This window comes from Salvelinus namaycush, chromosome 1, assembly GCF_016432855.1.
Source record: "Salvelinus namaycush isolate Seneca chromosome 1, SaNama_1.0, whole genome shotgun sequence".
Lineage (NCBI taxonomy): Eukaryota > Metazoa > Chordata > Actinopteri > Salmoniformes > Salmonidae > Salvelinus > Salvelinus namaycush.
In genome coordinates this window covers 28,447,517-28,470,740 of record NC_052307.1, presented here as the reverse complement: position 1 = coordinate 28,470,740, position 23,224 = coordinate 28,447,517, and the positions used below count along the sequence as shown (strand labels likewise).

Genomic DNA, 23,224 nt, shown 5'->3' with positions numbered 1-23,224 from the left:
GCCGTGAGAGAAGTCCCATAGGAACATGCACATTTAAATAATAGCCAAGCGAATTAGGAAAATGGACAATGTTCTCTAAAAGGAGCTGAATCCTGAGGAAAATGTAAAGAAGAAAGAGGGCGAGCTTGGCCCCCCTCACCGTGCCCGTCTCTGCTGCTTCTTGTTCATTTATAGCACACTGGATTAAGGCAGGTTTACGGTTTGCTGTTGGAACAGAATATCGCCGAGGTGGGAGTTGGAATAGCTACGCCTGGCAACCGCTGCCTGGCTTGGGGAGCTGTGCAGTCACTATCATATAGTCAGTCAATACATTAGAACAAAACCTTGGTTGCCATGGGTACAGTTACGAGGTTGTCATAGGGGGCTCTTAATTATTTTGGTTGTTTCGGTGGGTGGTGATGGGAGGGAAGGGTGTTTTAAGCCTTTTTTAATACACCTCGCTTGCCTTCATCTGCTCTCATGTACAGATCAGCTCCCCGTCCGTAGAAAAAACACAGTGCTATGGCCTGATGGAGCAACAACAGGCCCCAGAGCTACAACAAGTAATCAAACCAACCTCTGGGTTTTACTGTGGCATGTAAACGATGTGTGTTGGAGCTGATGTGTCATTCAAAGATTTAGGCCACAGGACATGGGGCCGGATGTTTAGCTGCAGGCCTGTTTCTCGCTTGGCTGGCGTTGTGGGCAGAGTTGAGGGCTGAGTCCCAAATGGCATCCTATTCCCTATAAGGTGCATTACTTTTGACCAGGGCCCATAGTAGTAGTGCACTACATAGGGAATTGGGTGGCATTTGGGGCTCAGCCCATGTCACATCTCCAGGGTAATGAGCCAGGCCAGAGTACATGGTTGACTGGCCAAGAATTCCCTCAGTATCTTGTTGTTGCAGGGTGTCTTGGTGCAGCAAACCACCGTGTGTGAAATAGCCTAGCTCACCACGGTTCTTACATGGGGTTTTAGATCAGTGTTCTTAGCTTGGAAGCAGATTTTTCATATTTCTCTTTTTCCTACTCTCACAGTTTTCTCTAGTATTCAAGCCAAGAGTGCAATGCAATACTTGCCTCTCACAGCACATGATTACTGTGTATATTTACTGTGTTGTCAAATTCAGCTACTCTATTCCTCAACTGGTGGAATTAAAATAATATATGTATGCATCATGAACATGGACTTTACAGCTCATTGCAAAGTGTTAATACATAGTAATGCACAGTGTGGTTATTCCTGTGCCTGTGGAGAGTATGTGTATGTATGGAGGTCAGTAAGCAGGTATATTCCTGGGCCCAGTTGTTTTTGGAGCACTTGTTTGTCAGCCACTTGTGGCTGTGTGTTGTCTTAGAGGTGAGGGTTTTAATTGCTGTGGTGTGTCGGGACGGGACAGGAGGAGGTCACAGACGGTCCTCTCCCTGCCACTCTAAATACACAACAGAGGAGAGGAGGCGAGTGTGGTTTTACCCAGGCACTGTCAGCAGCACAGCGCTCCTGGTTTGAGAGAAGCATCTGCATGCAGGTCGACTGGGGTCACGAAACGGGGACATGAAAGGATTTATTTTTTATTGTTTTCCAGTGTTTTGTGTCTTAGTAAAAAAGTGATGGGTGGGAGTTGGTAACGTCAGCCTTTGCCTCATGTTTTTATTGGACATCTGTTACCTTCAAGCGGAGGAAATGTTTAAAAAGTGTCGGGCGGATTTGTGGTGCAGCCCATCACAACCGCATGCCGCCTCAAACCCAGCGTGCTTCACTTCCCGAGATATGCCTGATGCTAATTTTAGCCATTTTACACAGACCGCAGCGTTGTTTGTTTTCGCAGCACCAATATAATTGTTTCCATTTTGTCATAAACTAACAATCTAAACTTTTTTTTTGGAGGGGGGGTGGTGAATCTTTCTTAAACCATGTTTAGCCTTGCATTTCCACATCTGTTTGTTATTTCAGAATACTTTTATTTTCTGTGGCTTGCTCTATGAACCCACCCAGTTGTTGTTGTGGGCATCAGGTATCATGTTGGTGAGATGAAACTTGCTGAGAGGACTGAAACAGTGCTGAAGCAGATGTGAGGAAAGGAAAGGGATATTTTGGACAGTGAAATAAATAAAGTGGTCAGGCAGCAAGAGAGGGAGGTACTGTAGTCAGTACTCAGAGGTCAGAGGGAGGTACTGTAGTCAGTACTCAGAGGTCAGAGGGAGGTACTGTAGTCAGTACTCAGAGGTCAGAGGGAGGTACTGTAGTCAGTACTCAGAGGTCAGAGGGAGGTACTGTAGTCAGTACTCAGAGGTTAGAGGGAGGTACTGTAGTCAGTACTGAGGTCAGAGGGAGGTACTGTAGTCAGTACTCAGAGGTCAGAGGGAGGTACTGTAGTCAGTACTCAGTGGTCAGAGGGAGGTACTGTAGTCAGTACTCAGAGGTCAGAGGGAGGTACTGTAGTCAGTACTCAGAGGTCAGAGGGAGGTACTGTAGTCAGTACTCAGAGGTCAGAGGCAGGTACAGTAGTCAGTACTCAGAGGTCAGAGGGAGGTACTGTATTCAGTACTCAGAGGTCAGAGGGAGGTACTGTAGTCAGTACTCAGTGGTCAGAGGGAGGTACTGTAGTCAGTACTCAGAGGTCAGAGGGAGGTACTGTAGTCAGTAGTCAGATGTCAGAGGAAGGTACTGTAGTCAGTACTCAGAGGTCAGAGGGAGGTACTGTAGTCAGTACTCAAAGGTCAGAGGGAGGCACTGTATTCAGTACTCAAACGTCAGAGGGAAAGTGAGGGGAGAGGGAGATGTGAAGCAGAGCTCATTGTTTCTGTATTCATTATAGTCATTATTATTTATGAGAGTGCCTTGGAGCGATTCTCAGCAGTGGGACTTCACTTCAGGATGGGTACCCTACCCACAGACCAGGCTGATGGGAAATAATAAGCAAGGGCTTAGAGAGGAGGGAGGGAGAAGGGGGAGGGGAGGGAGATTAGGCTGCCCTGTGTTGAGATGCGTCATCCTCTGGGGATGGGGGGGCTGAGGTAGAGGAAGGTAGAGGGGCCAGGAGGAGCAGCTCCTGTCTGGGACAGGGAGGTGGGAGGAGGAGAGATAGAAAACCTCCTTTTGCTGTGTAAGATTAGAGGTCTGTCTGCGTGCACATCTGGCTACATGAGCTGATAGCTCTGATCTGAGAACAGAGGCCAGCGCTACACTACTATAGGAACCATTGAGGAAGAATGCTCTCATTCACCCTGCCTCCTACCGTGTGTGTGTGTGTGTGTGTGTGTGTGTGTGTGTGTGTGTGTGTGTGTGTGTGTGTGTGTGTGTGTGTGTGTGTGTGTGTGTGTGTGTGTGTGTGTGTGTGTGTGTGTGTGTGTGTGTGTGTGTGCGTGCGTGCGTGTGCTCCGTATTATGGGACCACATGGACCTGGTCTTCTCTGTTGAGGAGCTGGTGTGGGTTAGTGCCACCCTGCTGAGTCTGTCGGTACCTGCTCTGTGGAGGCCAGTTAACAGCTCATCTGGAATCAGAACACACGGGTATGTTCAAGAACAAGAGGAAGACAATAGAATTCAGTCAGTAACTGCAGCCACACAGGTTACCACACTACGCTGAGTGGCCATGCATGCCAAGTGTTTGTTAAATAATCCAGGGTGTCTGAGTCTGTTCTCAGATCCATTAGTGATGCAGGTCTAGCCTAGTAAATGTAGTGGAGGTGGAGGGAGGGAGGGTCTGACTGCAGACCAGGGCTCTCCTGTCTGTCTGCCTCCCGGCCTGCTGGTGTGTTGACTGATGAAGTGAGATGTGTCTGTAGGAGGTGAGAGCCCCTCCCGCCCCTCCCTGACCCCCCACCACCCCAACCCTCACCTCAGAGTCCTACAGGCGACGTCTGGCTTCAGTTGCAGTTTGGCTGGCCCAACACCACTGCAGCAGGTCAGCTCACAACAGCCATAGCAGTGTGTGTTTGTGTGTGTAGCCAAATATGTGTGTGTAAAGACTCCCTCAGCTCCCCCCACCCTTACACCTGCCCACAGGAACCCAGTGGGTACTGCAGTGTGAGAAGAGAGTGTGGGTCGCCGCACCACTGCAGGCTGAGGTCAGGGGTCGATGGGGTGTGGCAGTTCCTCTGCTAAAGGAAGGAAATAAGGAAGGCCGTCCCTCCCTCTCAGCCAATCACCTAATAAAAGTAAAGCTGGAATCCTGGGAAAGCACAATAAACACTGGGGTGCAGGGCAGGTTTGTGTTGGCCCATTGAGGTCCCAACGCAGCCTGGGAGATGGAAGGAGGGAGACACAGAGAGAACTGGATGAGCATCACCCCAATTTGTTATCATATGTAATTTTAGGTCAAAATAATAGACTATGGAAACTGCTGGATATAAAGCATATTTATAGGATCAGAGGGTTGTCTAATAGTAGTGCTTCTACAGAAGTGTCCATATCTTTGTCCACATGCAGCAGGGGTCTTTAGTCTTCCTGAAGGCTTAAGCAGCATTGTGACAGAGACAAACTCCCTGGCCTGGCTGGTCAGAAGCAACTGGTCACTAATGGTGTCGTAATGCTGAGCTCAGCTCTCTGAGCAGACAGAGATGGATCAGATCAGGAGCACTCCCCTCCCCTGCCCTGCCCCCCCCCTGCCCCCCCCTGCCCTCCCCTGCCCTGCCCCCCCCCTCCCCTGCCCTGCCCCCCCCCCCTCCGCTGCACTCCCCTACCCTCCCCTCCCCTCCCCTGCCCCCCCCCCCCCTGCCCTGCTCTCCATTCCCCTGCCCCTCCCCTGCCCTCCCCTGCCCCTCCCCTCCCCTGCCCTGCCCCCCCCTCCCCTGCCCTCCACTCCCCTGCCCTCCCATCCCCTGCCCCCCCCCCCCCCCCCCCCCCCCCACCCTCCGCTGCCCTCCCCTCCCCGGCCCAGCCCTTTGTTGACTGGATGGTCTGTGTGTCCACAGCTGCCCCCACTTCCTCAGACCCCATACCTCCCCATGGGAACCTCTAGCTCTAAGATAAACCAGTCTGATGAAACTCAAGCAAAAGGAGGAGGAGGGGGGGCAGCCAGAGCCCCAGTCAGTGACATGTCACAGAGTTCATTCTCAGGTCTGACTGGTGAAATCACAGAGCTTCACTTCACGCCTCGTTTTTGATTCAACTCCAGCAAGGCCACCACTGAGACGAGATGTGTGTGAGCATAAAGTCAACCGTCAATCATTACAGACCATATGAAACAAAGAGACGCTTTAGCCATTGAAGTACCTCCACAAGACAGGCCTTCCTGGCAGAAAACAGCACAAGGACTGTGTATGTCTGCACAGTGCTACTTATCTTACATCCATATGAAAGAGTGAATAAATAAACCAGGGCAAATAATGAGCTGAGGAGAGGGAGCACGGATGGGCTCTGTAGAGAGAGGAAGGGGGAAACGTGCTCTCTGGGCTGACTGGGCACTCTGCAGGATGGTCTGGTTTGTTTTCACTGGTAGTATCACTGGAGGACTGACCTTGGACCATTAATAATGCTGCAGGCAGAGGAGAGGAGAGGAGAGCAAAAAGAGCCTGTGGAAAATGATTACACACACACACGCAAACACACACAAACACACACGTGCACACACCAGCCTGCTGGTTGGTAAAACATTGTTCTCCTCTTTGAGTGTGATGGCTCCCAGCCCCTCGCCCTCTGACCGTGTGCTGGCAGGGGCCTCCTCCGGACTGCCACAGAGGGCCCTCAGGGGCATGCTTAAAGGGTGGTGAAGGGGGTTATTTGGGTAAACCCAGTCACAGAGGGGGAATGTGTTATGCTTTTTGGAAGCTTGTCAGCAGAATGCCAAGACCCCCCTCCCCTGCTCCTACCGCCAATATTGTATGTACTTTATACTTCTTCATATGAGATAGACATTGAACACATATAAAGGAGTTATGAGTGAGACTCACCATTTATCTGCCCAACCATTTAAGCTTCCAACCCTACTACTGCCATTCTGTCTGTCTGTCTGTCTGTCTGTCTGTCTGTCTGTCTGTCTGTCTGTCTGTCTGTCTGTCTGTCTGTCTGTCTGTCTGTCTGTCTGTCTGTCTGTCTGTCTGTCTGTCTGTCTGTCTGTCTGTCTGTCTGTCTGTCTGTCTGTCTGTCTGTCTGTCTGTCTGTCTGTCTGTCTGTCTGCCTGCCTGCCTGCCTGCCTGTCTGTCTGTCTGTCTGTCTGCCTGTCTGTGCATCATACATTATTTCTGTGGCTATGTGAAAGTTGTGACACACACATATACACACACACATAGGTTTTAGGTGACACTGCAGTGGTGTGACCTTCGCTCCTCTCCCTCTTTATCCTGAGAGGGTTGCACCAGGCAGGCCAGTGGGGAGGAACTGACTTGTCAGTGTGTTTGTAAACAGTGGAAAACTCCCCTTGTGCTGTGCTGTGCTGTGCTGTGCTGTGCTGTGTGTCCTATCCTGTCAGCCCCAGAGCCTGGAACCAGACACAGAGACAGAGCTGATGTCAGGATGACCTCTACCCTCTCCTTTCTCCACAGGGGGCTCCTCTAATGAAGAGTTCTGATTCAATCACTGATTACGGCCCAGAGCAGCGCAGGGTCAAGGGCCAAACGCACTCGCAAGTCTCTTTGACCCCCTCTAGTGGGCCAATTAGCTGAGAGACAGAGAGAGAGACAGAGAAAGAGAGAGAGAGAGAGACAGAGAGAGAGAGAGAGAGAGAGAGAGAGAGTGGACACGCTGAACCATGTCTGTCAGGGGCCAGTCATTAGCCCTGACATTATTACTATCTGCCCAAATGAATGGATCACAATCAGCACATCTAAGTCAACACACACCCATCCCCGCACACACACACACATGCACACACACCCTGGTTAACAGACACTGTCTATGGGGATATAGAGGAATATAGTTTTCTTGTTATCCTGTGATTTCTAAAACTTGAGACATGGATAGACAGAGTGAATAGAAGAGAGAGTAAGAGAATGGAAGTTAGGCTGTTGGGGTGGGGGACGGTTGTCTGTGTGCAAAGCCAACAGAATGGTTTATACAATGTGTTTGAGTGTGGGTGGAGGGAACTTGGCACTTGAATGGTCTATAGTCTAGAGGAGAAAAGAGGTGCTGTCTGTCAGAGAAGAGGGGGACGCTGGGTTAGAGGTGCCTTCAGTGCGTTCTGGAGCAGGGGTATATTTTCAATTCCCGAGCCCATTTGAAATCGGACACAGCTATTATTATGAGCCGGTCTCCATAGGAAACTTCTATTGAGTCCCCCCCCACCACACACACACACACACACACACACACACACACACACACACACACACACACACACACACACACACACACACACACACACGCTCACACACTCGCACACGCACAAGCTCACGCTCATAGACAGACATGGAGCAGAACAGAGTGTGTTTAGTCCCCGATCGAAGTTCGCCACACATTTTACATTCTTACTGAAATGGAAGAAGACATGGCTCACAGCAGTTTTTCTTTACACATTCCTTTGAAAATACCAATACTTTACAGTCTCAGCTCTAACATTGTTTCATTTCCACATGCACTATTAGTAACCCGCTGAGAAAGCCTTTACAACCCAAAACATAGAAAAACTAAACCACAAAGGTTGAGGGAAAGTGACTGGAGCAGGATCCATTTACACAAAGCCTTTTCACACTGTTCTTTTCTCTTTCTCCTTCTCTCTCTTTATGCACATTGACTCTTTCTGTTAGTGCTCTCCTCTGTCCTCTCTCTCTCACTCTCACCAAACTCTAAACAGAACATGAACTCTCTGTACCGTGTCTCTGTCTGTGCTGTCTCCGACAAGCATCAATAGCGCGTAGGATATATTACAGTACGTGTGGCTGACTGTGAGTGTTTGACAGAGAGAGATTGAGTGAGCTCTTGGAGGACTATAATTGTCTCCTCTCCCTGCCCCTGAAAGGGTTGCAGGTGCTATTTCCAGGCTATGTTGGCCAGTGGCTTGCGTTTGGCTCCAGCCAGCTGACTCTGAGAGGAGAGGAGATGTTGGCTGTCCTCTAATGAGGTGCTAAGCCCAGGCTCTTGTTTTTGTCAGGAGCACCTGGGTCATACAGACAGAACCACACAGTCTAGGACTTCACAAAGGTCTGCCCATTCAAAACATCCCCAACCCGCAGGAACACAAACTCCCACACTTCATCAAATAAAGGAAAGACACAAAATCGAGCTCAGAGCTGAAATGGCTCATTCTCCTAATACAAGGCAGCTATTGTTTGTCTAACTCCCTCTCTCCCAGGCATTGTGTTTTTATACTCAATAAAAACATGCCAGAATGAAAGCAGTTTGTTGTGTGTGAATTTGATACAATTGCAGAGTATGATGTTTATGGGTGGGACTTTGGAGAGCAGAACTCATGCTGTGGGCCTTTCATGTCTGATCTGGCACCATCTCTTTCCATCCCTCTCCCCCGTGGCCCTCACCGGCTGGTTCTCTGCCCACCATGACTGTGGTGTTGGTGAGGTCACCTGATGGAGAGGGGCCCTGTCTCCTTACTGTCACAGGACACCAGAGAGTTATTGTACGGGGCTTTCAGAGCAAATGCCAAATAATTTGAAATGACAAGAGAATGTTGGCTCCACTGAGCATTCAGAAATTGAGTGAAAATACTTTGGGGGGGGGGGGGGGGGGGGTTCTTGTTTTCTTTTTCTGTTGATTGAGTTGTGTAATGAAGTTCTCTTGTCTGGAAGCCTCGCTGCTCATCAGTGCCATTTGCATGACTGACTATGTGCCTCATAACGGAATGACATCTGTATGACCTCACTGTGTGGTCCATCGATCTGACTCCACTTCATCCTCCTCTTCCTCTGCAGAGTCAGGAAACCAGCTGGTGGCTCAGGAGGCGGTGAGGAAGCCGTCTACTCTCCGCCGGCCACCTGCCCCGGCCCGCACAGGAACAGGGGAGCAGCTTTCCACCAGTAAGAACCAGGACCCTAACACTCTTACACAGTAAAATAACACCTGGAACCATATTTCTCTCTTGAATATCGTCAGACTCAGAACACCTGGGATTTCATTTCTCTCCTTTACACTGTTTCTGTTTTAATACTCAGGCCCCATGTTTCTCAAATTCCCTGAAGTACATTTTGGAAGCGCTTTTTGCAGATATCGATACTTGTCCACATATAATATCTGTCTCTTTCTCCGTTCTCCAGATTGCCTCAACTGTAGTCGAATCACAGCCCTGACAGATAGACTCAGCTCACTGGAGGCAAAGGTACAGGCGTGGACTCCTCTACTGAAGAATGTGCTGCAGTGAGAGACTACACAGTCTCTCATCATAAACAACAGTGTTGGAGTCCATTTGAAAGGCATTGGCGTTACTACCTACATTTCTCTCTTTCTCTCTCTTCACCATTTTATCCCACTAGGTTCAGGTGCTGTCCTCTCCCGCCTCCGCTTCTCACCGCCACCTACAGGGTAAAGGAGGATTGGCACGGGAATCTTCCTCACAGATGGTGGATCCACAAACCAAAGGAGCCCCTGGCGAGCAGGGACTCATAGGTATGTACAAGTCTCCTATGCCCATGTATGGGCAGGTTTGAGGAGGAACCATAATTGCCTATTATTTTGAGTGAAGTGGTTATGTTTGTTAATTGAGTAGGAAATCACTCTGCACATGCCATAATTCTTTCTCCGTTGCCTCTCTACCTGCTCTCCTCCCCTCATATCCTATTTCCTCTGTCGCTGAGAGAGAGACGTAGACACATACACACACACACACACACACTATCATTTCCTCTATGACTAGTCAGAGTCCAGTTGTCTGCACTGCTCACTTTCAGGGTTCTGTGGGAGGGAGGGATGGTGTGTGGAAAGTGAACAGTTTAGGGCATGAAAGCCCTCTCCTTCCCTGGAGCTCAGCCTAGCTTTGGCTGCAGCTGAAAAGAGAGGGTGCTCTGCTGCTGTACTCTCAAAAGACCTTTCAATAGTGTATCAACTTCCATCCAATTACATTCAAATCTGTTTTAGCTGAAGGCTTCCAGGTTAAGATCATCACTGGCCTTCTAAGGCCTGTTGAAGAATGTAAATGCACCATTATGGGCACCCTAACACACAGTCAATGTCTTACTAGTTTAGAGAGAGAATGACATTATCTGTTTGGTATAGGTGTTTAGTTTCCCTACAATATTAGAGCTATAATTTGGCTGAAATTTTCGCCCTGCATGGGTTTGGGTTTTAGTCTCCCATGACAAGCTGAGGGGTTCGTTCCTCACTGGCACCTCTGTGGCCCTAATTAACACCTCAGTGCTTAGTGTGTCAGCGAGCCTGTCTAATCCAGAGCACAGCTCGGCTGCTCTGCCACCTCCATCTAGTGACCCTTCACCTCAGGAAGCACTCAACCTCTAGTCCATTTCTCCACACAAGGCAATGGACGACCCCTTTCTCTTCCTCTTTCCCTCGTCTACTGTCTGACGTCTGTCTGTTTCCTCCCTAACACACAGGTCCACAGGGTGAAAGAGGCAGAGACGGTACCTCTGGACGAGATGGTAAGTTGGAGATGTTGTCAGCTCAATCATTACTTTTTTTTGTAACACAAACTCTTGTGGCTGTATCAGTATGGCTCCATGGTTACTGTCCACTGTCTTTGCTCAGGGAAGCCAGGGTCTCAGGGACTGCCGGGACCCAGGGGCGAGGCTGGGGTGAGGGGCCCCTCGGGGACCCCAGGACCAGTGGGTAAGATACTTACTGTAACTAGATGATGGCAGACTGTATGATTTAATTAAACAACTACTGATTTCACTGTGAGATTTCATAAGCCTCCAAATTTGTGACAGTCATTCCTTTTGGCTGAAGTATGATAATAACAGACCGTAATCAGTATGAATGAAAGCAGTTTCATGAATACCATATGAAGATAATTCCATGTTTACAGTTGATTAAGCAGGGTGCACAGATGTCAAACAAGACGTTGACACTGTTTGTCAATAAATGTGCATGTTGTAAAGATCATTGTGGGGACAGGGGGATTGTATGCGTACCCACCCACTTAACCCATTGTCTCTGACAAAACTATGACAATACTCTCTCTAGGCCAGCGCAAACAAGAACCCTGAGTGTATGTTGCTCACTTTAAGACCTGACACAATTGTGGAAAAGTCCCTCAGAACTATCTCAACAAACTGCAACAAACTGCATCATGACATCCTGCATCAGAGTGTTTGTCTTTCTGTGAAACCACTCGGCCATTCCACAAACCTATGCTGTAGTCCATGAAAAACACAGCTGTTCCTCAGTGGACAGCACGGTGATAACGTCAACTTTTCAAACATAAGACTTACTAAATACAGAGTTTGCTGATTCAGCATGGTTTCCAGCAGGCTGCCAAAATATTTGTCCTCAGACTAAACTCCCCTATGGCTCGGAACACTCGCTGTTGTTCCTGCCTGCTGACCAACCAGAGTCCATCGTTCAACAACATAAAGTAAGCAAAAATCTGTTGCTTATATTCGAGGCTCAATGGTTACGGACAAATAATAAATAACAGTCGTGAAACAAGAAATCCCCGGGCATCCCAGTGACAAGGCAGTTACACGTTTAATGATAATAAAATACATAGTAATACAAGTTTGTCATAACGTGTTGTAGCTGGCGGCTGTGGTTCTGATTCCTCTCCGTGTGGAACATTTAGACAGTGTGTGTCCTTCCCTCTCTGAGGGATTTATGAACCCTGCTCTGTGCCTACTGCTGCCGGGTAGACATGAGATGTAGAGCAAAAGTTAAACTACAAAACCCCTTTCTGAGAAGCACCATGTGAATCCAATCTGAAATGAACATGAGCTATGTATACAAGTCCTGTCTCCTTCTGCCTTCCATATGTATGCAGTGTTATTGTTTTCCCTATCTCCATTATATTATGTCTATTCTCAGAGTGCACTAGAGTTTCTATCCAAAACGATGTTCTCTCTCCACATGCACATTCTTCCTGTCCGTTGCACGTAAGACAAATGTTACCATTGAACAGAATATGTTTAATGTAACAGGAAACCTGAGCGTTATGAGAGAGTGTTTGGTGGCGATAGGTCCAGGGGGGTAAGGTGTAGGAGTAAGGGAAAGTAATGAACTCAGGAGGGGTGACAACACAGTAAAGACAGATTCATGAAGACTCAAGGGGAGATTGAATCACATTAACAGGGGGCTGCTACTTTTCTGCAGGGAGGGAAGCAGTGTGAGGTTGGGGTTGGAGTGTGTGCAGCGCATAGAAAGGAAATTTTTCCTGTATAGAAGAACTAGGATTCCCTAACACACACACATACACATGCAAAAGCACACACACATTTACTTACAAATTGACGCTGTTGCCCACATCCACTTCAGGGCCCCATTACTCTGCAGGAAGAATAGAGCCTTGTTTGCCCTAACATCATGGGAACACACAGACTCTGAACGTCATGCTAACACAGACTCTGGAGAGGCCACTTTGACTACCCAGCTGTGCTACTATACTGCTGATCAAGGGTCATGGTCCTTCAGGTGGGGTTGAGCTAGTGCAGAACCACAACGCAGTCAGTTATGCTGCGATGTTTACCAAAGCTAAGTGAAAATAAGTTAGTGAAGTGTCAAATCCAATCAGAGCTGTAATAACACATTACAAATTAACCAATATTATGCCAAGTTATTCATAGTTGATAATACAATAATTGTAACACAATGATAGCTGTTGTCAGTTGCATCACCCTCCAGAGCATTATTCAAGGTCACAAGACAAGGAGATAGATTAATAGATGAGGGTTATGTGTGCGTGCGCTTTGGGGATGGGGAGGTCGGGGGTCATGTTGAGCACAGCATTACCTCAGGAAAGTGCAAACAATGAGGTCAGATGTTGTGGTTGGGAGGTGAAGCACTTTGTTTGGGTTTGTGGATGGAACAGCCCAATCCAGCTGGGCCACAGGGACAAGTCACATCTCAGCTTTTCTTTCTCGCCTCTTTTCAACAAAAGGAGAAGTCATGGGGGAGGGAGAGAGAAACATTGGCTGGCTTGTCGGGACAAGTTATATATACACACACACACACAGGTGCACAACCGCGCAAGCTCCCACACTCCGGCTTGTGCAGACGCAGGCAGAATGTAATTTATTGCGCACTAGTCCGCTAATACGCTCCGGCTTTAATGGTGTTTATTTGAGCTTTCCCAAATCTCCCTTTGAGCTCCCAGCACACGGCCATTAAGAGGCCTCCTCCTGTTAATTACAGCAGAACACCAGTCAGTCTCTCAGCCCCCCTCTCCTGCTGCTGATGATATTAGCCTGCCTCACACAACCGCCAAGCACTGAAACTTAATACACCATGCAGCGCTTGCTGTCTCTCCCGCACTCTCCCTCCCTTTACATTCTCTACTATATATCTTATTGCTCTGTACCCATCACCTTTTTATAGGTTCACCAGCGTTCCCCTGCCATTGCTATGCATGCCAGGAAAGGCAACACAGAGTGAAACCTCTTCATCAAGGAATCACCTCTGGTGCCCTTTGAAATGATGAAAATACTCAATCAAAAATATATTGGTATACCAAAAGAGATGAAAAGTTTCTCTGTTCACCAATGCTGGTTCAATGTTGATTCTTGTTTTTGTCGCTGACTTTTCACCTACCTTTTCCGTCATTGTCATGCCAATGCTGTCCCTCAGCATAACAGTGTGGTGTATCTCCTCTCCCCCCCAGGACCCAAAGGTCTACCAGGTCTCCCAGGAGAGAGGGGTCTACTTGGGCTACCTGGACCTCCAGGACCCCCTGGACCCCCAGCCACTGCCAGTGCCCACATCCCAGAGCCAGACCGGGGTAAAGGGAGCACCACTACAACAGACAGCCATATCCAACACCACACACACTCCATTCATCAGATTAACAGTAGTGTTATGGAACACCTCCCACTCAAATCATTTGTTTGTAATTATGATGTCATGTAGGACAATGTGCGTGCCTTACAGCCCTAATTGCTCTTTGTCACCATCGCTCATGCTCATCTGGGTCAATTTTCCATTCAGTGGGTTTGTATGAAAATGGTAGACCATTCTAGTGCAGTTGATGAGTTTTCACACCCCGGTATTATGGACTTGGAGATGTCCCAGAGGTGAATAACCAGATGCATAGTCGGCCCCTGTCAGACAACCACCCTCACCCCTCCCCTTCTCACAATAGGTGGTCTTTTTCTGGGCCAAACCAGAGGAAGTGACCTCAGTCCACACAGAATCAATTTGCTATGAGTCCAAAATAAGTGGATCTGCAGAGGTTTACTGAGAGGTGTGGGCTGAGGATGCTACCTTCCTTTGGTCTTTAAATAAGTGAGAAATACCTGTTGATGCTCTCACTTCCACTGGAAATCATCATGTTCCCCATGTCTATTACATTACATAGAGTCATGTTGAACTTCTATTTGAGTTAGAAGAGAGAGATAGAGAGAGATGGAGAAACGGAGAGGATGGCTGAGGGAATAAATGTAAGGATATTAGAAAGAGACAAATGTATGCAATGTGTTTTAACGGGTTCTCCCTCGCCCCTGTCATGTCTACCTGCCAAAAAGGCCTGAGAGGAAGGTGATTGAGTGGCGGTAGAGAGGGTCTGAGTCTGTGGAAGGGAAAATATATATATATAGAGAGAGAGATGGGGAGAGAGAGAGACAGAGGGAGGGGCGAAGACACAAACTGGGATAAGAACCTGTCCGTCGCTGATGTCACTCAACCATTTCCAGATGTGGAGCTGAAACAGGGGTTCATACAACCTCACTCAAGGTTGGAGCTCAGGCAATATGGGAAGGTATGAGGGCTGAATGGCTAAAATAGAGAGGAGGAAATGGGCTGCAGAGTGTAGGTTGTGTAGTTGAAGAGATGGAGAATTCTAGCTGTAAGTAAATCAGGGTTGGCATTGAGAATTCTGAGACTATGAGCCGTTTCTTTCAAATCAAAGTGAAAGCAGGGGTTCTGTGCTGAGCTTCCTTTGGAAAACACTGGCTTATTGGCTTCCCCGTATCGATCTGGAGGCTGGAATCTCCTGCAACAGAATGGGAATAAACCCTCCTATCTTCCGGTGGGACAGGGTCACAGGTAGAGAGGAGAGGATGTGTGAACCTAGCCATTTTAGAAGATCATAGACATTACAGATGTAGGACACTATTGTAAACCCAGGACATTGTGGGGTTGGAAGTAGAGGGACATAGACTCCCTGTCAGAGAAGGTGTTGAAGAACAGGAGCTGGAAATGAAGAGAAAAGGGAAGATTGTTTTAATAGAGACAGACAGGCAGACGGACCGAAGGATGGACTAGTGGGAGGGCGGAAGAACAGACGAACAGACAGAAAAACAGGCAGACACCTCAACTCCGCAGCTATTTTAAGCAGGGTTGTGTGGGACTGGAACAGAGTTTAGAGTCAGTGTGGCAGCTGGAGGATGTGTCTCGTTGATAGGCCTTCTCCTCCCTGCTCTCCTCTTCTGTGGCACTCCATTAACACTGTGCTCCCTGTCAGCCCGAGACAACCCTTTAAAACCACACACTTCCACATCACTGGGACATTTCCTACCCTTTTTCCTCTCTCTTTCCCAACAGATGTAGAGCAGCTCAGAAGTGCTCTGTCAGCACAATGTCAATGGAGGTGACTCAAGTCATTCTTAAATAGTGAACCATGTATACTTGTAGGACATGAATTCCACATACACATGAGTGCTAACAATGTGATAATCATGATATGATATTTAGCCATACATTTACCTATCTATGTAAAAGATGGGCCGTGTAATGGTGCTGAAAGAAGCCTGGACATTTGTGTGAGAGCATTGCCCCCTGTAGGCACCTGTCAGTAATGCAGTTCAGTAAATGGAGTGCTCCATCAGTCCTCTTGCCATTGTCCTTTTTAACCACTCGCCTGTGTGCATGTCCTCTGAATTCCAGGTCAGGGCAAGCTGCTCCTCTCCAACACCTTCCCTGACCCACGAGGGGCTCCTGTCCAGGGCCCCCAAGGCCCTGCTGGACCTGCTGGTCAGTATCTCTGTCTCTCTGTCTTGGACCCCAGCCAGAAAACATATTGGTTTCAATATCATGTCAGTGTAGTGATTCAATTGCATATTAATTTGGGTTCTCTTACCAGTTATGCCCCTGGACTAAATATAAGAATTAACAATAGTCTCCGTTCTCTGTCAGATTCACTGAAACACATCTCCCCCTGTCCCCAACTCTCATCTTGAAATTCCTGATTTCCTCATTAGAGGAAGTTGGATTTGCTTCTTGTCTCTTAAATGTTGGATTGATTTGTTATTTGCCTGTCCCTCTTGCCTTAGTTTGCATCAACAGACGTTCAATCGAATTATGTGTCAAGATGAGCCTTTTTCATTCCCGTGTTTAAAGTGAGCTGTAAGAGGAGTGTGCTTGGGCCAGCTCCTATGATTGATCAGATTTTGGATAAGACATATCTAGCATCCCTTCTATCATGACCAACCAAGGCAGATTTAAGTGTGTTCAATATAACATTGAAACAAGCATGTCCGTATATGTAACGGTTTTCCCAGTCCAGTAATTCTTTACAGGCCTACAGTGGAGGTAGGAATAGGAAGACACAGTTGTTTGTATTCATCTGATAAATGACTTCTTATTATTTGTTTTACTTTTTAACAGTGGTTTATGTCATAGTCCAAATACCTTTTGGACTATGTAAATACCTAATATCTGATTGTCTTATCTTGTTCCAGCTGTTCCAAAACACACGTAACATGAAACCCTTTCCTATCAATTATCCATAATTAATATTTTTTCTCTCCTTTATTTTGTCTCCCCTTTCTTTCTTTTTTTTCTCTTTTTTTAAATTTTTTTTTATCCCATTTTCTCCCCAATTTTCGTGGTATCCAATCGCTAGTAATTACTATCTTGTCTCATCGCTACAACTCCCGTACGGGCTCGGGAGAGACGAAGGTCGAAAGCCATGCGTCCTCCGAAGCACAACCCAACCAAGCCGCACTGCTTCTTAACACAGCGCGCCTCCAACCCGGAAGCCAGCCGCACCAATGTGTCGGAGGAAACACCGTGTACCTGGCCCCCTTGGTTAGCGCGCACTGCGCCCGGCCCGCCACAGGAGTCGCTGGAGCGCGATGAGAGAAGGATATCCCTACCGGCCAAACCCTCCCTAACCCGGACGACGCTATGCCAATTGTGCGTCGCCCCACGGACCTCCCGGTCGCGGCCGGCTGCGACAGAGCCTGGGCTCGAACCCAGAGACTCTGGTGGCGCAGTTAGCACTGCGATGCAGTGCCCTAGACCACTGCGCCGCCATTTTGTCTCATATTTCATTCTCAATTTGCCTTGTGTGTCTGATAATAACCTATCTTGGCCTATAAAGGCAACCTAACCTAAAAGCTGCTTATTACGTTGATGCTCACAGTACTTATGTGTCCCATCATACAGGTCCCCCAGGCCCCAAAGGCCCCATGGGACCCCCTGGCCCAGCAGGACAGAACGTAGGTGTTTGCCTTAGCACTACAGTAGGCAGTGTGTAATGGTGCAATAGAAATAATAATAATCATATGAGTGAGATTAGATCCACTTACTGCACACTTCTACAAATGATGTGTCTTTTTGAACATTTTCTCCGGTCTCTCTACAGGGGAAGTCGGGGACCCCTGGGATACACGGCCCGGTGGGGCCAAAAGGAGAACGTGGGGAGAGAGTGAGTACAATGCACAGGCCAGCCAGGGCCCAACCACACCTAATGTTTTCATTCTATTTTTTCCATCCCCTAGATAGAGAGACAAAACTCCTAACTTGCCTCTGGCTTCTTAGGGTCCTCTGGGATATCCAGGAGAGAGAGGATTCATAGGAGATCCGGTAAGCCACCTACTTCCTGTATAGCTGTGACCTTAGTGTGAGAAAAAACCTACACGTCACACCTGAATACACCATGGTAAACTATACAAACCAGCATTCTCACAAACTCAGAGAATGGGTTTCTTCTGCTGCTTTTTCAAAGGCAGTACTGTCATGCAATTGAAGTGACATCACAGGTGTGCCATTACTCTTTACTTAATGTTTCTATTTAGGGAGTACCAGGAGCCAAGGGAGAACCAGGAGAGAAAGGCCTGCCGGTAAGACTACAATATATGGGCTGTACACCATTGGGCTGCATAAGACCAAGAGGCAGGAGAGGAAACTGTGGCCCTTTCTCAATTAGTCTTTCTTTGATTCCTTGTGTCTTCTCTCCTTGCATCCATCAAAGCCATAGGAGGAGAATGTCCAAGGGGAGGAACCTTGGAGTCTTCTCTTCCAATGGTGTTTGAGAAGGAAGCGAGGATAGAGGATGCGAGAAATGTAGGAAAAGGAATTGAGAAAGAGTCAATTTCCCCACATTGTACTTAAATTGTATAAATACTGTTTACTGTATAGACAATTATTGTGTCTGTCTAATCACTGCTTTTCCTTTGCATCTTTCTCACGTTACAAGAACAATCTAAATGTAAGTGATCTAAATGATTTTTGCCAGCAAGTCACCACTACGATCCATGTCCAATCACCACGTTTACATGCATATCTTTGCGATTTCACTTTTTGATAAAGTTTACTGTTAGTATTGTTCTGCAAATGGTCCTGCATTTGTTTTGTTTTTTAAATACTTATTTACTTTATAGTATGTCAGTTTACTGCATGTGGGATTGTGGTTGCTGTTGTTTGTGTGTGTTCTGTTTCATGATGATTTTATGATTGTTGTGGTTTTTTGGTCCTTGGGGTGTGCTGTAGAATGCTGCCCCATGTTGAAAACACTGTCCTACTCCTGTCCGACCCTAAAGCTGTCTGACTCCCTCTGCAAGCTACTGTCTCCATGGCTACCTTTCACAGTCACATTCTGAGAATCTGACATTGGCATATACATACACACACACCTGCCTGCCGCTCCTACCTCACACGTGCTAAGTAATTTGCTGACTGAGGGAAAGATCATGGAATCTATAAGAATCTGTTGAGTGGCATGTAATATATAATTGTATTGAGGATCAATATTTGATCATGCCATGCTTTTACAAACCCTTCTATAAATTATGCAAAGGATGACATGTTCATATGTTAATTTAACTAGTGTACAACACATATTGTTTTTACATAGTATAAATGTTATTATAAACTGGGTGGTTCGAGCCCTGAATGCTGATTGGCTGACAGCCGTGGTATATCAGACCGTATATCACAGGTATGACAAAACATTTTTACTGCTCTAATTACATTGGTAACCAGTTTATAATAGCAATAAGGCACCTCAGGGGTTTGTGGTATATGGCCACTATACCACGGCTAAGGGCTGTATCCAGGCACTCCGTGTTGCGTCGTGCTTAAGAACAGCCCTTAGCCGTGTTATATTGGCCATATACCACACCCCCTCGGGCCTTTTTGCTTAAGCATGTGTCGAATGTATATGCCAAATCACTCCATTTAGAGTTGTGGGAACAGTGGTGGTGGGTTAGTGCTGGGTGTGTGGGGTAGGGTGTTTTGGATTGGGGTTGGAAATGTGAGTGGATACAGCTATCCTCCAGTGTCCCACAATGCATGGCTGCATGCTCCCATCCTTAGTTACTGCACTGTTTGCCATTTCTCTTTTTGCTTGCCAAACTCATATGTAAACTCTGTGTTTAACTTTGTGTAATAACAAAAAAATGCAGCAATAACACAGGAACCAGGCAAGATTACTCTAAATTGTATCGCAAACCAAAAATATATTTCTTATCTCCTCAACGGTCTCACAATAGCCCCATTATCCGTTCTGCTCCCATCTGCTCCTCATCAATCAACCATGACATAGAGGAGCTTGTTATTGTGGAGCCATACAACCTGGAAAAACACAAACACACTGGACATTAGACATTGATATGATTTATAGATATACAGTACTGTAGCTTCAGGAAATCTTGCCTTTTGTTCCGTAGAGGTTTGTCTGCTACTCGTTAATCAGTTTATTTCTTGACCCAAGAGAAAAGTACTCAGGCGTCCACGCTAACAAAATCGTGTGCATGCGTTCTTTATCACTGTCACTGACATGATTGCTTGTGTCTGTGTTATCTTTGTGTTTTTATTTTCTATGTTTCATATTTTTTCTTAGGGGATGATTCATAAAGCCAGTAGGTCTTTCTTGAAAAGTAGATATTGATCTGTTTCTCATTTTAAACAGAAAAAAAAAGACTAAAGACTTACTGGCTTTATGTGGTGAGCATATTTTAATACAGTGAGAGATGGATTGGCAGCTATTATGACCACAGCTGTATTAAAAGTTATGTAGATACAATATACTAAGACTTCAGACTAAGACTTTACAAATGTTTTAGAAAATCACTCTTTTGTCATGCAACCCCTCTAAAATACTTGCCTGGTTGAATAGCTGCTCAGAGGGAATGTGGATGGCATGGTCAAACCTGAAGCCTTGGATAGTCTACTCCACTTTTGTTATGTCAACAACATAGGAATGTATTGTGATGTGCATGCTGTTTTTGCCCAGCATGGCAAAGACTGGCCTGGTATGGCAGCATGGCCAGAGAACGAGGGAGATCGAGAGATACAGGGGAGGGATGAGGTAAAGGGATGCGGGCTGGGTGCGTGGACTGGTTTTAACCTGCTAACTGCTGTAATGGATTGACAGAGAGAAAATGACTTGCACCTTGGCGGGCAATTTGTTTGGCTTGTGCTCCTTACCTTGACGGCTGTATCTATCTTCACAGGGGGACGGGATACATCAGATCAGAGAAGCGCTGAAGATCTTAGCCGAGAGGGTTTTAATCCTCGAGACTATGATCGGTATTCATGGTGAGTAGGAGGCGGGGTCAGCTTGAGGCAGCAGGGTCAGCTTGAGGCAGCAGGGTCAGCTTTAGGCAGGGGTCAGATGAGGCTGGATCTCACCCCACCCTCCACCACTCGTGGGACGTGGGACATGGGGTATGGACAGAGGTAGGCAGCCCCAGGACCAGGCCTGGTGTGTCCACTCTCCACCCCTCACCCAGTCCCCTTGTCACTGTTCTCCGATAGGACATTAGTTTGAAGATGTTCCAAGACTTGCAGGCAGACCTGGAGCTTCTGGCTCGCAGGGTGACACTGCTGGAGGCTATCATCTGGCCAGGTAACGCTGGTAACCATCCTCACCCCTCATTCAGGCTAGATTACATTATCTACTGCATTTGGCATGCAGGGATCATACGTAAAATACTATTTTATGTATTTTTTTGCTTTAAAAGTTGTTGCTCTAAGTTGCTCTAACTCACATTAGTAGACATCAACCAGTAAATGTTGATTCATTCACTAAATAAATGCACGTAACTCAAATGACTTTCATCTCTAGGCACATGATAATGATGGATATCTCATCAGCCTCCTATGGCAACATCATATAAATTCTTTATTATATTTAATAATGTGCTCTATTAACTAAGTATTTTATATGTATGTCTCATATATGTATGCATAGGGTAGCATGGCCCCAACTCATTGTTTCTTCAACAGAGCCTGATCTAGGGTCTGGAGATGGTTCGTTCGGCACTGCGTCCCCAGGCGCTTTCTACAGGAATAAGCGGGCAGGAGCCCTACCCTATTGGCTTGTCTCCCCTCCTCTGTCCTCGGACACCAAGGTTCAGGGGAAGTAGCCTCCCTCCTGCATCTCTGAGGATCACGGGGTCTAACCACCCCTCCCTTAGGTCTCTCTGGCACTCTACTGATCCAGACCTTATCTGATACCCTCTGTCGGCTGTACCATCAGATGAAAGGTGGGGGACACCTCAGGGAAGCCCCACTGGTGCTCCGGAGTCTTCCCACCTCCATTGGGAACCAGTACCACCCCCCTCTACCCCAACACACACCTCCCCATAGACCCATGGCTCCCCCTGTGTCCCGTCCTTGTGTCTACAGCTAGGAAATATTTTAGCCTCGGAAAACATGCAAAGATTCTTGTAAGATAAAAGGAAACCCAATATTAAAGGAAAATTACCAACCAAAAACTATATTTTGGTATTTGTTTCATTAGTCCATTGTTGACATAGTCCCAAATGTTTTGCTTGTCAGCAATCAAGTTTTCAAGATATGTAACTTTCAAAATACAGAAATCATCCCTGTATGATGCATTTAGCATCATATGATAATTTTTGCAGGGAGTTTTCCTTGAAATGTTTAATGGTGCTCATTCAACTGAAAACAATTCTGGACTATAAGGGTCATTGCAGTATAGTATAAATGAGAGTCAATTAAAGGAGAAATCAAGTGTGAAAGAAAAGAGACTGTCTCTGAGAATTTGTTTGGACCTTATCAATGTCGGGAATCTCAGAGGTTTACTTATTTAAATGTATTTAACATGTACAGACTGCAAGACACACATGTACACAAACAAACCTCTTCCCCTTATATTCCTTTTGGTTCTATAATATTGTTTTAATCCTTGTTATTAAGTGCACTATAAAGATGAAGAATTACACACCGTTCCCATTGAGGTATCAGTTAATAGTGACATGTTATGAAAAGTCAAGCATATCTGTGTGTGTGTCTTGGTGTCTGATATCCCCCCCTTTAAATCAAACACACAAGGGATGTAACTTTATTTATTTTATTCACATTCTAGTTGAGATTTATGTTGTTGCACATCAATTCAGTTCTGTGCTACCCTTTTCTGCACTTTCTACATTTTTAGACGGTATTTTCTCAACAACGGTGTCGAAATACAAAACTCAAATCCTTATAGCAAAGTATGTTCTACAAAGTTCTGATTTGTGATCAAATTCCTGCATTTCTTTCGAACCCCCCAAGCTGCAGCTCCTTGGATAAACTATCAGTAGTAAGACATGTCACATTTCTTTTAAAGCCACAAGCTAAAGCAATGTCATCTCTAAGAAACCCTTTCTCCTACAGCAACTTCCATCCTAAGCACACACCACACAGTAGGAGTAGAGGACTTGTTGATGGAACTTGAATACATTTTTGTGTAACTTTGTACCACCATTTCATTCTTTAGATTTGACATTTTAGTAATTTAGCAGACGCTCTTATCTATCCACAGCGACTTTCAGTAGTGAGTGCATACGTTTTTCATACTTCCTTCGTATATTTCGACTGATTTATCTGTCACAGTGAAGAAAAACGCTTCTTTGATCAAATGTGTTTCTTTATCTTAAAAAAAAATATCAATAGCAGTTTCTTGTTTTGTATGTAACGTCATATGTATTTTCCATTTTGGGCCTATTTCAAATTGCTTGCTAATGTGTTATTGTGCAAAAAAATCTTGTAGATGGTTGGTATAATAAATAATTGTTTTGTGTTTTTTAA

General features: G+C 46.4%; 1 protein-coding gene across 1 annotated transcript in view; it reads left to right on the top strand.

The window, feature by feature from the left end:
• Window positions 1-23,224, top strand: part of LOC120025569 (EMI domain-containing protein 1-like) — a 69,871-nt gene extending 46,647 nt beyond the window's left edge. Inside the window, exons 4-17 of the mRNA XM_038970153.1 lie at window positions 8,785-8,889; window positions 9,127-9,188; window positions 9,343-9,475; window positions 10,417-10,461; window positions 10,568-10,648; window positions 13,632-13,748; window positions 15,851-15,937; window positions 17,354-17,406; window positions 17,553-17,615; window positions 17,729-17,773; window positions 17,986-18,030; window positions 18,387-18,398; window positions 20,644-20,728; window positions 21,419-23,224. Of these exons, the coding sequence (XP_038826081.1) occupies window positions 8,785-8,889; window positions 9,127-9,188; window positions 9,343-9,475; window positions 10,417-10,461; window positions 10,568-10,648; window positions 13,632-13,748; window positions 15,851-15,937; window positions 17,354-17,406; window positions 17,553-17,615; window positions 17,729-17,773; window positions 17,986-18,030; window positions 18,387-18,398; window positions 20,644-20,728; window positions 21,419-21,558 (1,073 nt within the window). The 3' untranslated portion in view covers window positions 21,559-23,224. The remainder of the gene's footprint in view (window positions 1-8,784; window positions 8,890-9,126; window positions 9,189-9,342; window positions 9,476-10,416; window positions 10,462-10,567; window positions 10,649-13,631; window positions 13,749-15,850; window positions 15,938-17,353; window positions 17,407-17,552; window positions 17,616-17,728; window positions 17,774-17,985; window positions 18,031-18,386; window positions 18,399-20,643; window positions 20,729-21,418) is intronic.